General features: G+C 37.1%; 1 protein-coding gene across 1 annotated transcript in view; it reads left to right on the forward strand.

Moving 5' to 3' along the window:
- Positions 1 to 224: 224 nt before the first annotated feature.
- LOC102848082 (interferon-induced guanylate-binding protein 1-like) overlaps positions 225 to 14,668 on the forward strand; it is a 54,759-nt gene continuing 40,315 nt past the window's right edge. The window contains exons 1-9 of the mRNA XM_006898231.1: positions 225 to 459; positions 935 to 1,062; positions 1,826 to 1,935; positions 2,549 to 2,739; positions 3,789 to 4,031; positions 4,889 to 5,169; positions 7,027 to 7,239; positions 8,263 to 8,365; positions 8,668 to 8,861. Coding sequence (XP_006898293.1) covers positions 270 to 459; positions 935 to 1,062; positions 1,826 to 1,935; positions 2,549 to 2,739; positions 3,789 to 4,031; positions 4,889 to 5,169; positions 7,027 to 7,239; positions 8,263 to 8,365; positions 8,668 to 8,861 — 1,653 coding nt within the window. The 5' untranslated portion in view covers positions 225 to 269. The remainder of the gene's footprint in view (positions 460 to 934; positions 1,063 to 1,825; positions 1,936 to 2,548; positions 2,740 to 3,788; positions 4,032 to 4,888; positions 5,170 to 7,026; positions 7,240 to 8,262; positions 8,366 to 8,667; positions 8,862 to 14,668) is intronic.

Below are 14,668 nucleotides of genomic sequence, written 5' to 3' on the forward strand. Positions count from 1 at the left end.
AGAAGATCCTCAACCAGGTGGATTGACATGATGACTGCTGCAGCGGGCTCTTGTGTATCAGAAGTGTGAGGATGGCACAAGACAGTACTGGTTTCAGGTCTTTTGTTCATAGGGTCACTATGAGTTGTACTTGAATCGATGCCACTTAACAACAACAACTATAGCATAGTATAGAATTTTAAAGCTGGTGAAAATTGTTGACATAATTAGAGATTGGAAATTCCAACTCATCTCACCTCTTTCAGAACAGATAAAGTAACACCTTGGACATGGCCTCCGAGAAGTACATGCCAGGCCCAGTGTGCCTTATTGAGAACATTGATTTAAAACTGAAGGTTAACCCCGAAGCTCTGAAGATCCTGTCTGACATTACCCAGCCTGTTGTGGTGGTGGCTATTGTGGGGCTCTACCGCACAGGCAAATCCTACTTAATGAACAAGCTGGCGGGGAAGAAAAAGGGTAAGTGACATTATTGAAGATCTGCTAAGTGCCTTCTATCCATGCACACTAACCTCAAATATGAGGAGAGAAAGTAGACAAATGGGAAGAATATTGACATCTTCCTTTACATCCATACACGGGACATTTGTCTTCATGTTGGTCTATGGGATAAAAGTGAATTCACTCTTTCTTCCTACTTTAAGATTTTTATAAGTATAATTGTTCTTTTCCTGGATAGAATATAGCAGTGGTGATTATATTTGATTCATATAATAACACCTATAGTAATATTGTTTTAAAGTGACAACGAGTGTCACACTGGTCTTTGGATAAAATAAAATATGTAACTGATACTGAACACTTTTCTGGTTGTAATTTAGAGCAATACTGGTTGTGATTTTAGGTATCTCTTCTAACCACGGTTACTTTAAATCTTAGCTGAATTTCTAAAATTTACTCCTGAGAAATCTCTACTTGTAATATCCCATTGCAGGCTTCTGCCTGGGCTCCACAGTACAGTCTCAAACAAAGGGAATCTGGATGTGGTGTGTGCCTCATCCCACAAAGTCAGACCAGACTCTAGTTCTGCTTGACACTGAAGGCCTGGGAGATGTTGAGAAGGTAAGAAAAGAAGATACAAGTTTTAATTAAGGCCATTACCTATGGATTCCCTCTTCATTATTTACTTTTTTATTATAAGAGGGTACAGCCAGAGGGCTCTTTGGAGGCAAGAATGATGAGGCTTCACCTCACATACTTTGGATATGTTGCCAGAGGGGTTACTCCTTGGAGAAGGACATGATACTGGGAAGGTGGAGGATTGGTGAAGGAAAGTAAGACCAACCACGTGGATTGATGTGGTAACTGCTGCAATGGGCTCTTGTGTTTCAGGAAGCATGAGGTTGGTGAAGAATAGAACAGGGTTCAGAGTTGCACTAGACTCGATGGCACCTAAAAACAAAAACAATAAATAAATAGTATAAAGTTTAGATACAAAGTAATTACTCAATAAAAGAAACAGAAGTATTATCATTCTTGTCCATAAACTGTTATCATTTGTTCATAAGCCAATTTTGCTATTGAAAAAGGAAGAGAGAAGAAAAAATTTAAACCACTGTATTTAAGACTTGAGAATATCCACCAATCTTAATATTTATTTTGCAAATATATGCCAATGATTATAAAATGACCTGGTATGCTTCAAACTATGAAGCAATGTAAACCAAAAATACTAATGAGAAAAGTTTTGGGCCAATTTACAATCAATTGGTTGTGGATTTGGCTTCCCTTTATAGGTGATCAGCCTTTAAAAATGAAAACAAAACTAAACTAAAGCTCCAATTAGATGAGCAGACTCTTAGAGCAAATATGTTCTAATTTCCAGGGAGACAACCAGAATGACTCCTGGATCTTTGCCTTGGCCATCCTCCTGAGCAGCACCTTTGTATACAACAGCATGGGAACCATCAATCAGCAGGCCTTGGACCAACTACAGTATCCTTTATTGGTCAAAAGCCAACCAAAGCTAGAGGGCACAACTGTTAGTAAATCAGATACATGAGTGTGAATCAAGTGCTTAAGAAAAAGTAGATACACACCTATTTGGCCTAGTGGTAGGAAGCTGTGCTGCAACCTCAAGGGCACATGGTTCTAATCCACCAGGTGCTCCATGGGAGAAGGATGGGCAGTCTTCTCCTGAGAAATTATCAGCCTTTGAGAAGCTGCTGGAGGGTCAACTGTGGATCAGTTCAAACTCAATGGTACTCAACAGCAAAACAACTATTTCTTTAAAAAAAAAAAACCCAAAAAACAACAACACAACTATTCCTAATGTGACATGAGTAAAGGACAAAGGTAAAATCAAAATTTTTAAGTACTTGAGAGTAACTAAAATAACACATTGCTTTCTGGTGTGCCATTGAATCAAAACTAAGTGAGTTTTCAGATGCAGTAAATGGCACAGGGGGAGATTGCCCATCCTTGCAGAACAGTTGGTGGATTTGAACCATCTGCCTTTAGGATTATAGTGTAAGTTTTTACCACTAGACCACCAGCAAATCTATCAGGGACCTTTTAGTTTTAACACTTCTCCTTAACTAACATTTAGCTATGTAACGGAGCTCACTGATCGAATCAGAGTAAACTCTGGTGCAAATAAGGATGAAGATTCAGCTGAGTTTATAGCCTTTTTTCCAGACTTTGTGTGGACTGTAAGAGACTTCTACCTAGACTTGGATATCAATGGAAAAGCTATCACAGCTGATGAGTACCTGGAAAACTCCCTGAAGCTAATTCCAGGTAATAGGAATTTATAAGTAGAAAACAGGAAGTCCAAAACAACAAAGTCCTTTTTTAAAGAATTTTTTAACATTTTTATTTCTTCTTACTCTTTCTTAAGAATCAATATTTGCTTAGTATTTGAATTAATCCATATTGTTGTTGTGTGCTATCAAGTTGGAACTGCCCTCTACTCAGTTTTCAGAAGTAGAAATTCACATAGAAGAGATTGTCCATCTTTCTCCCATGGAGCAACTAACTGGTAGATTCAAACTAGGTGCCTTTGGGTTGGCAGCACCACTTCTTACCACTAAGACACCAGAACTCCCTGAATTAATATATACAATTTTAAATTTTTTCCAGCAACTACCAGGTTTCCTGTTCCATGAGAAAGCATACTGTCCTTCATCATTCCTTACAGATTAGATTAAATTTTATCTCCCTAGTTAATGTTGCGGTGTTTAGGCCTCTTGTACATAGGGTCACTATGAGTCACAAATGACTCGATGGAACATAACAACAACAACAATAAGTTAGTGTTTCTAAAATGGTGTTTAACCAGAGAATATGGAGTAAAAGATACTTTGTAGAAGGAATCAGAATATAGTAAAGCTTGAATGGCATACTAGTTTATGCCATATCCACGGAAAGAATGTAGGTCAGATGCAGCCTACATGCAGTCTTTGTAAATCAATTTTTTTTTTTCTGAGCTCTGGAGTCCTAGTGTCAAGAAGTTGTACTGCAATCCCAAAGGTACATGGCTCGAAGACACCAGCTGCTCTACAGAAGGTTGGGCAATTTTCTCCCGTTCAGTCAACTGTCTCTGAAAACACACTGGAGGGTCAGCTACGGGTTGGTTCTGACTCAATAGTACACAACAACATTATATTCACTTATTTATATAATGTCCTAAGCTGTTTTCATGATACAGGAACAGAAGAGAGACATGTTGAAAGAAGCTATTTGATTGGCAAAGACTAAAGTATTTTCTCTTTGATTCTATTGCGAAGAAAATAAAATTTTCCTGCCCCTATATTTAAAAAAAAAAAAGCTTTATTTTCTTCCTTCAGGTACCAGTCAAAAAGAAAAAAAATTTAACTTGCCTCGACTCTGTATCCGAAAGTTCTTCCCAAAAAAGAAATGCTTTATTTTTGATCGGCCTGCTCACAAGAAGCAGCTTGCTTGCCTTGAGACACTGCATGATGATGAATTGGATCCTGAATTTGTGCAACAAGTTGCAGACTTCTGTTCCTTCATCTTCAGTCATTCTAAGGTCAAGACTCTTTCAGGAAACATCAAGGTTAATGGACCTCGTAAGTCTTCCTCCTTTCATTCCACTTGTTATTAAATATAATTTAAGATACAATAAAATCAGCCTTGTTTCAGCTTAGATAAATACAAAGCATACTGCTATGAGTCTGCTAAAACACAGTTGCTACCAATATTTCTAAAAGATCTTGTAGAAAAAGCTCTTGGGTAGGAAAGATTGGGAAGAGAAATAAAAGACACTTTGTCAGTTAACACCGATCTAGTCAGGGGACCTGCACTGTCCAACACGGAAGCCACTAAAGTTGTATGTATATTTGCATTTAATTGTAATTTAAATAAAATTTAAAACTCAGATCACAAGGCCACATTTCAGGGGCTCAGTAGCTTTGTGTGGCTAATGGCTACCACAGTAGATTGCAGAGACAGAACATTCATCATCAATGAACATTCTTATAGAGTGCTGAGCTAGGCTGACAAAATGAAAGAAACATTGTAATTGGAATAGCAGCATTTTCTCCATAAAATTTTATTGAATACTTACCATAGACCAGGATTGGTGATGGAGACATCAACAAGAAAGAAAGGATTCTTGTCCTAATGGTACTTGAGAATAAAATTAATATAAGCATGGATAAACATGGATTTGTTTTGTCTAGAACAGGAATGTTCATTTGCTGGTCTAACAGCATTTAATGTGGAGATCTTGCCAAATTGTAAGTTCTAGTCATTAAGTCTGGGAAAGGAACTAAGAATCTGTATGTCCAGCAGGCTCAAGGTGATTCCGTTGCCTTTTACACTGTGAGACAAATAGTTATTAGCAGACAGATTCAAAATGACATAGAACAGAGATATCTTTTCATACCACCTGCAGTGAATATCATCATTTCTTCTTTGGTTAAAGGTCTGGAGAACTTGGTGCAGACCTACGTCAATGCCATTAGCAGTGGGGACCTGCCATGCATGGAGAATGCAGTCCTGGCCTTGGCTCAGATAGAGAACTCAGCTGCAGTGCAAAAGGCCATTGCCCATTACGATCAGCAGATGGGCCAGAAGGTGCAACTGCCCACAGAAACCCTTCAGGAACTGCTGGACCTGCACAGAGCCAGTGAGAAAGAAGCCATCGAGGTCTTCATAAAGAACTCCTTCAAGGACGTGGACCAATTATTTCAAAAGAAATTAGCGGTAATATATTTTTCTCCAGCTTGTACAAAATAGGTGCTTGGAAGGCCAAATATTGATAAGAAATGAAATGGTACTTTTTCTTTTGAAAGGACCAATGTTGTTGTTGTTGCCATCTAGTCGTTTGCGACTCATAGCGACCCTAGTCTTAGTAAATATTTAAATTTAGAAATTACCTACTTGCAATTATAGTAACAAATTTTGTTATTATGGACTCAACACTTCAGAAATAGATGACCCCTCAAATTAAATAATTCATTGCCATACAGTCAGAACTAACTCATATCAGTGGGCTTTTCACCATCCGAGAGATACTGCCTTTGAGTAAACTGTTCAATTCCCTACAGACAGTGCCAACATCACTCCTCTCTTATCAACATGGTTAGGTTCCAAAGACCAATTCAGTCCGTGAAAATGAACATTATGAAAAATAGAGGATGGCCAATCACATTGTAAAATGGAGCATTATTACATCATTGCATAACTGCCAAATCACTGAGAATCATATGTGGCTCAGCCAAGTTGACATATAACCTTAATCATTACAACTAGTACTAGCTTTACCCCACATCCATGCATTATTTATTGCAAGATGTATGTTACTAATATGGTAAGGAGTTGCAATGCCAACTCAAAAGTATAAGACTCGCCAGATGCCCCATTAGAGAAAGCTGGTCAAATTCCTATGAGATTTACTACCCCTGAAAACCTGCTGGAGAACCACCTATAAGTTGGTTCCAACTCACCAGTACACAACAATACTGTGGAAAAGTCGGGGATATTTCCCCCCCTTCTATTATAGTAAATGGGACATTTTAGATAACATAATAGTCAATAGGGGGCTGGAATCCACTATGGAAGTCGTCTGCAGGAACTGGATTATACAGAGGTTTGTTTGCTGGTACTGCTGAGGAGTAGGGTGGAATGTTGATTTGCTCATGGGTGTGAGAAGATGTGATCCGGCCTCCTATTTAAAAACCTATGAGTCGTCTACAGGTCTACAACTCAACGGCACTTAGCAACAATAACAACATAGAGAGAGCTCTGTTGGCCTAGTGCATAGAAAGTTATGCTACCAACCAATGGTGAGTGATTTTAATCTGTGGCCTTCAGGCCCAATTTTAATTAGTTTTTTGTTGAACATTCTTCTAAGTGGTATAGCACTGGTCTGTACATTTGCTGTACAGAAGTAACTGAGGTGGCTGTGATGCTAAACACTGTGACACTGATGTGTCAAATGTGATAATGGTTACCCATGGTGAACAGTGTTTGTTGGAGCTTCCTGATTAAAACAAGCTTGGAAGCAGGAGCGGCATCAACTTCCAAATTGGGTTGCCTCTGGAAACCCTATGAACCTGGAGAAAGGATGAAAACTATACAAGCTAATACTAGTTGTAATGATTAAGGTTCAGGTCTTTCGTTCATAGGGTCTCTATGAGTCGTCGTCTACAACTCAACAAAAATAGTCAATAAGTGAAGAGGAGGTAATAATCTTCCTCTTAACGTCTTTGGACACATGCACCCATCAACCATGTTTACATCAAGTTGATTCGATATTATGGACAAAAGCAAATAAATTATAGCCTTAATTACCTTGATCAATTATTTTGTTGACATGAAATTCCTGGTCTGACTGGGGGAGGGGAAGACTTACTTGTATTTATATGAGACTCTCAAGTCTGTAATGAATATTATCAACACTATATGAGACATAGTATAAAGTGAAGGTAGGAAGGACAGAGATGGTCCTGTTCAGAAGCTGTAAGTTTTTAGGGGTCATAAACATCTTGGAGAAACCATTCTAGAAGTTTTTATGTCCTTTTCCTGTTTTTCTCTTTGCTCCCTATTTTTACATTAAAGACTGAGCTAAGACAGAAGCTGGATGATTTCTGTAAGCAGAACATGCAAGTATCAACAGATCATTGCTCAGCTTTACTTAAGAATATTTTCAGCCCACTAGAAGAAGAAGTGAGTCAGGGGATCTATTCTAAAGCAGGAGGATATCGTGTCTTTGTTCAGAAGATGAAAGAGCTGAAGGAAAAGTACCAACAGGAACCCAGGAAGGGGATACAGGTAACTAAGATGTTTTTCATTGTTGCAACAGAGAGGCCTATTTCTATCACAAGTTCAATCAAGGGTAAGTACATACAAAAGTACCTTGTTGTCTGCATAGCATTCCTTCAATCGCCATGTATAGTGATTCTGTTGTACCATGTGTACTGTAGATGATGCCTATCAAAAGAGTGCACTCAGCTCATATTTGAGTTATAAAGTAAACTATCAAATTATCCACCATTTTGTTGTAATCCTCTATTATGTTATTATTGTTAGGTACCATTAAGTTAGTGTTAAATCATAGCAACTCCATCTAGTAGAGGAGGAATGACCCAAAGGGGTTTTTTCCCCTGCTTGTTTGTTTTTTTTTATTTTTTTCCAAACTGCAATCTTGTGGTAGCAGATCATCAAGTCATTGTACCATCAAGCTGCTGTTTAAACCACTAATCGTTTAAGTTACCAGCCAAGTGCTTAATTGATATACCACAAGAGCTCATTAAATCTGGTACTGATGTTATGTTACTGTTGCCAGGGACACAAACTCAAAAATGATCACTTAAGCAAAAATAGTAATTCATTAGCCTTAAAACAGACTTTAAGGAGAACTGGATCTAACACTACAAATTATGTCATCTCATTCTTTGTCTACTGCTTTCATTCAAACTATACCTTCCCTTTCATTCTTTCTCCTTCTATCTCCATTCTTCTAATCTGTTTTCTCCCTTATGGCTTCATTCTCTGGCAAGGTCACCTAATATGGGTCCACAGCATCCATTATTCCAATCTTAGATTCCTCAGTCTAAGAAGACCATGATACTTTTTGTATTAATATCAGCCTCCCACAAAAGACTCTGATTAATAAAGTGACATGATTGGATAGCCTGAAACATGTGCTCACCTCTGGCAGGAGGCTTGACCTGGGCCCATCTCACCAGAGCCATAAGGAGCAAATCTAACAGGGAAGGATGGTGGGCTAAGAAAACAGGAGCAAAGGCTTACCGCCGTTTTGTACTGCTAAGTCTATGCTTTCTGGTTCACAAGGCTGAAGAGAGTTTGCAGACATACTTGATGTCCAAAGAGTCTATGATGGATGCAATTCTACAGACAGATCAGTCTCTCCAAGAGAAGGAGAAGGAGATTGAAGGTAAGGAGAGTAAAAGCAAATCAAGAAACAGATAGCTCTCAAAATCTGTTACATTTTTTTAAAATAAGTTGACCTGGGTAAATGTGTGGTTACTGGACTAGGCCAAGAACAGCAAAGACATGCCTTAGCTTCTGAAGCCATTTCTGTCTTATAGTTTGTCATTTGGTGTTACAATTATTCAGAAGTAAAAATCTCCCCAAGGCATTTCACCTCTAAACCAACAACAATGGTAATTATAGTAGGGGAGGGGAGATTAAGATAGCAATCCCACTTGCCTTTCTCTTCTTTCTTTTTTTCCACAGTGGAACGTGTGAAAGCTGAATCTGCAAAGGCTTCACAAAAATTATTAGAAGAAATACAAAAAAAGAATGAGCAGATGATGCAAGAGAAAGAAAAGAGTTATCAGGAACATATCAGACAATTAACTGAGAAGATGGAGAAGGACAGGATTGAATTGGTGGAAAAACAAGAGAGGATTTTAGCTGCTAAACTTCAGGTATTTAATAGCCCTGTCTTGTGGTTCCCTATTCTCTTCACTCTTTCTGGTCACAAACTTAGTGTGGTAGCAAAAACACAAAACCAGAAGAGACTGTCTCATTCACCTGGACTCTGCCTATATCCGGCTAATACTTCTGGCTTTTGTCTGTTTGTGTTTTCAGTCATGACATATCCAGTCCTTTCTCTGTATATCTCTCAATGTTATTGTTAGGTAATATCAGGCCAGTTCCTACCTAATGTATAACAGAACGACACACTTCCTGGTCTTAGGCCATTCTCACAATCACAATCATTACTGTCTTTGAGCCCAAGGTTGCAGTCATTGGTCAATCAATCTTGTGGAGGTCTTCTTCTCTTTTGCTGACCTCGATTTTTCCAAGCATGAAATTTTTCTCCAGGGATTGATCCTTCCTGATAGCAAGTCCAAAGTATGCAAAAAAGTCTTATAGTCCTTGCATGTAGGAAGTGCTTTACTGGTCCTTCATCCAAGTTAGATTTTTTTTTTCTGACAGTGCATAACATATTCAAACTTCTTTACTAACACCATAACTAAAAAGGTATTATTTCTTCTTTGGTCTTCTCTATTCACTATCTAGCTTTAACATGCATATAAGGTGACTGAATACATCAAGATTATTAGTATCATGGACATTAGTTTTTAAAGTCACATCTTCATTTTTTAGTATTTTTAAAAAGATCTTTTGCAGCAGATTTTCCAAGTGTAATACATTGCTTGATTTCTTTGGTTGTAGCTTCTGTGGACATTGATTGTGGATCCAAGTAAAATGAAATCCTTGACTTCAATTTTTTTCTCCATTTTCATAATATAATTTATTTAATCCAGTTGTGAGAAAATGAATATACTGGAAGATATCCATATTTGTACTCATTCCCAATACGGTGATGCAACACAATGTGGGAATTATCAAATAATATCATTAATATAACATGCAAGCAAAATACTGCTGAAGATCATCCAATGTGCAAAAAAAATCTCTGAATATTGACAGAGAACTACCAGAGGTTCAAGAGGAATTTAGATGCGCTGTAGTACCAAGGATATCATTGCTGATGTCAGATGGATCTTGGCAGAAAGAAGAGAATACTACCAGAATGTCTACTTGTGTTTTGTTGACTATGCAAAGACATTTACCTGTGTAGATTATAACAACTATGGTTAACATTGAGAAGAATTGGAATCCCAGAACATTTAATCATGCCCATAAAAAAAAAGAGAGAGATAGTTGTCTGAGCAAAGCAAATGAACCCTTCATTGTTTAAAGTAAAGAAAGGTATGTGTCAGGGCTATATCCTTTCTCCATACCTATTCAGTTTGTATGCTGAGAAAACCATTCGAGAAGTTGGGCTATATGATGAAGAATGTGACATTAGAATAGTAGGAAGAATCATCAACAACCTGCATTATTCAGATGACACAAGCTTCCTTGCTTAAAGTGAGGAGGACTTGAAACACTTGCTGCAGAAGTTCAAAGACTATAGACCTCAATATGGATTATGTCTTAACATCACAAAAACAAAAGTTTTCACCATTGTGTTGATAGGCAACATCATGATAGATGGACAAAGATTAAATTGTCACTGACTTTGTCTTGTTTGTATCCACAATCAAGGAAGTATGGCAAAGCACCTCACATTTTTTTGGCACCTTGTGAGAAAAGGGGTATTAATTGGAAAAAGTCACCATGCTAGGAAAAGAAAAAAAAGAAAGTCACTCTTGTTCAGTAAGTTCAGTAAGTGCTTCAAGTCTTCTTAACTTTTGCAAGCAAGATTGTGTTATCTGTATAATGTAAGTTGTTGATGACTCTTCCTTCAATCCTGATGCCATATTCTTCTTTATATAGTATGTCATTGTTAAATGCCATCAAGTCATAGGTGACTCATAGTAACCCTATGAATGAAAGACCTGAACACTTGTATAACTTTCTTTATTTCTCCAAGTTCATAGGGTTTCCAGAGACAAGCTATTTCAGAAGTGGATGCCACAATTGAATAGGTATAGAAAAGGGATAAAATTTTCAGGCATGATTTTACTGATTTTAAACTGTGCATCATGAATAAAAGAATAACTTTTATGACTATTCTTGAAACCTATGCATAGGTTTCACATGAACACAATTAAGTGTTATAGGATTCTCATTCTTCTCAAAGTTGGCCATAATTTGTTATGATCCACACAGTGTAATGTCTTTGCATATTCACAAAACACAAGTTAACAAATTTCAGTTATTCTGCTTTCAGCCAAGATTCATCTAACATCAGAAATGATATCTCTAATACCATGTCCTCTTCTGAATCCTGACTAAATCTCTAGATGTTTTCTATCAATGTGCATCTCCAACTGGTTTTTTTAATAATTCTTCACAATATTTTTCTTACAGGTGGTATTAATTATATTGTGTAATAATTTCCACACTCTGTTGCATAACCTTTTTGGGAATGAAAACAAATATAGATATCTTCCAGTCAGTTGATCAGGTCTTCCAAATTTCTTTGAATAGGGTAGTCAGCACATACAGGGCTGCATCTGTTTGCTGAAACAACTCAATTGATACTCCATCAATTTCTGTGTCCTTTTTTTTTCTCTAATGCTTTCAGTGCAAATTGAACTTTTTTTCTCTATCCATATGAACATATGCTAATTCCTAAAATCGTTCAGTGTCAACCAATGCTTCCTGAAAAAAGTCATTATTTTGCCCAGAGAATTCTTTGACATGGCAACTCAAGACTTGAATTTGTTCTTTTGTTCTTTCAGCTTATGAAATTCTGAGTACATTCTTCTCTTTTAGTTTTCTAACTCCATCTTTGATGACAATATTTTCCTTTGTCTTCTCAAGATGTTCTTTCAAATCTTCTATTCAGCTCTCTGATTTCCACATTTACTCTTTTTTGTTCTCTGTTTATAATCTTTTCTAAAATCAATTTTGGTTTTTCCTTTCTCCCTTGTTTTGGTAATGACCTTTTGCTTTCTTCACAGATGACATCTTTGATGTCATCTTACAATTCAACTGACTCATTAATGTTCACTGAGTCAAATCTAATTCTTGAGATTGTTTTTATATTCAGTTAGAAATGACTCAAGGTCACGTTTTTATTCTTCTGAACTTTTTTTCCTTTTTTTCCGCTTCAATTTAAATTTAGGGAGCGCTTGATACCTAGTGGTAAGAAGCTGCACTGAAATCTCAAAAGCATGAGCTTTAAATTTGCCAGCTGCTCCATGGGATAAAGATAGGATATTTCCTCCCATGCAACTTATTGCCTCTAGAAACCTACTGGTCAGTTATTGGTCAGTTCTGACTCAACAGCACAGAACTACAACTGATGATCTGTTCCACAGTTAGCCTCATTTTGATTACTGAGATTGAGCTTCTCCATAAAGTCTTTCCACAGATCTTGTCAATCTGTATCCTCTATGGTCCATCAAATGAAGTCTATGTAAATAGTCACAATTTCTGTTTTTTTAAAAGGTGTTTGAAATTAATAAATCAAATTTCTACCATTCAAAATTCTACCATTCAAAATTCTACCATTCTGTCTCCAGGCTCATGTCTCTTACCAATGCCGTATTTTCCAACTTCTAGTTCTTCTTTGTTGTTTCTTTCACATTCCAGGCACCAATTATTACTAATACTTCTCAGTTGCAAGTTCAATGAATTTCAGACTGCAAACTGGTATAAAGGCTCAACTTCTTTATCTTTGGCTTTTAGTGGGTGGAGTATAAGTTTAAAAAATAGTTGTATTAACATGGCGTCGTTGTTTGTGTATTGATAGTCTCTTATCAATAAAAGCATTGTACTTCAGGATAGATCTTGAAATGTCCTTTATTACTACAAATGCAACATCATTCCACCTCAATTTGTCATTCTTGGCATAATATGATTCTTTGATCAAAATAGAAGAGATATTCAATAACTGGTCACACAGTTTGCTTAGCTATATAATTTATTTTAACCTTTTATTAGAGTCTGAAATAGCTATTTTTGTTGTTCTTGATGTCACACGTGGTCTGACATTAACTCTAAGAAAACTTTTTTGATCAGAAGAACTTTTAAAATCTCTAATCCAATTTTACCACACCTGTTTGATGGTCATCACTCCTACCTGTTTTCCATGCTTTGTTCCAAGTTTTTATTCAGCCTGGAGTTGTGTGCAGAAATCCAGTGTGGTCAATCTCTGTTGGAGACTTCATTATCAGTCTCTATCTACAAAGTTGTGGTGGTCGTTGTTAGGTGCTGTTGGTCTTAGTACAACTCATAACGATGATATGAGCAACAAGTCTGAACAGTGTCCTACCTTGTGCCATCATCATCATCATCTTTGATACATTTGAACTGATTGCTGTAATTACTCTGTCAATTCATCTCATTAGAAGTCTTCCTCTCTTTCACTGACCTTCCACCTTTCTGGTGGAAAGAGTAATTTACTACCCAAGAAATAGTCTCTCCTAGCTACATGCCTAAAGTTTGAGGGGGAAGGAAGCTTCACTATCTTTTCCTTCAGGGAGCACTCTGGCAGCACAGTCTACAAAACATACCTGTTTGTTCTGTTGGCAGTCTGTGTGATATTCAGTATTCTTCTCCAACACCGTAACTCAAAGCAATCAATTGTTCTTCTATAACTCTTGTTCGTATCCAGTTCTCACATAGCAAGTGATTGAAAAGACCATAGCCTGAATCAGTCAAACCTTAGTCTTCAAACTTATATTATTGTTTTCCAGTATTTTGGAGAGTTACTTGATAGTGGACTTGCCAAATGCATTATGTCTCCTTATCTCCAGACTTCTGGTAGCAAGGATGGTGATTATTGATCTAAGCAAGATAAAATCATTGACTTCAATCCTTTCTCCATGTATCATGATGTTGGCCCATTGGTGAGGACCTCTATTTTCTTGATGTTGAGATATAATCTACACCAAAGACTGTAGTCCTTGATCTTCTGCAACAAGCATTTCAAGTCCTCCTCACTTCCATCAAGAAAGGTTGTTTTATCTGCATAGAACATGTTATTGATTAGTCTTCCTCCTAACTTGATGCCACATTCCTCCTAAGAGTGTCCAGCTTCATGAGTTATTTGCTCAGCATACAGATTGAGTGTGTATGGAGAAAGGATACATCCCTGACACAGCCATTCCTAATTTATAACCAAGTGGTCTCTTGCTCTATTTGGACAAAAACTTCTTGATCTAGTTATAGATTTCAAATGAACACAGTAAGTGTTCTAGAATTCCCATCCTTCTCAATGTTAGCCATAGTTTGTTAGGATCCACACAGTCAAATGCCTTTGTATCCTCAAGAAAACACAAATAGACATTTTTCTGATATTCTTTACTTTCAGCCAAGATCTATCTTCACCCACAATGGTGCCATGGCCTCTTCAAAACCCAGCTTGAACTTCTACTAGCAATTCTCTGAAATCAGATGATCTTCAGCAATAGCTTGCTTGCCTGTGAAATTAATGATATTATTTTATTATTTCCACATTCTGTGGATCACCTTTCTTGAGAAAGAGAACAAATATGTGTCTCTTCTGGTCACCCAGCCAGGCAGCTGTCCTCTAAATTTGCTGTCATAAACTAGTGAGCACATCCAGGGCTGCATCTCTTTGTTGAAACATGTCAATTGGTATCTCATCAATTTCTGGAGCCTTCTTTTTATCAATGTAATAAGCTTGAACTTCTTCTTTCATTACCATTGACACTTATTCATATGGTACTTCCTCAAATTTTTCAATGTCAACCAATTCTTTTTGGTACTGTGACTCCGTATATCTTCTATCTTCTTTTTTTTT

The sequence above is a fragment of the Elephantulus edwardii genome, unplaced genomic scaffold (assembly GCF_000299155.1).
Source record: "Elephantulus edwardii isolate Elephantulus edwardi_28Jun2011 unplaced genomic scaffold, EleEdw1.0 scaffold00224, whole genome shotgun sequence".
Lineage (NCBI taxonomy): Eukaryota > Metazoa > Chordata > Mammalia > Macroscelidea > Macroscelididae > Elephantulus > Elephantulus edwardii.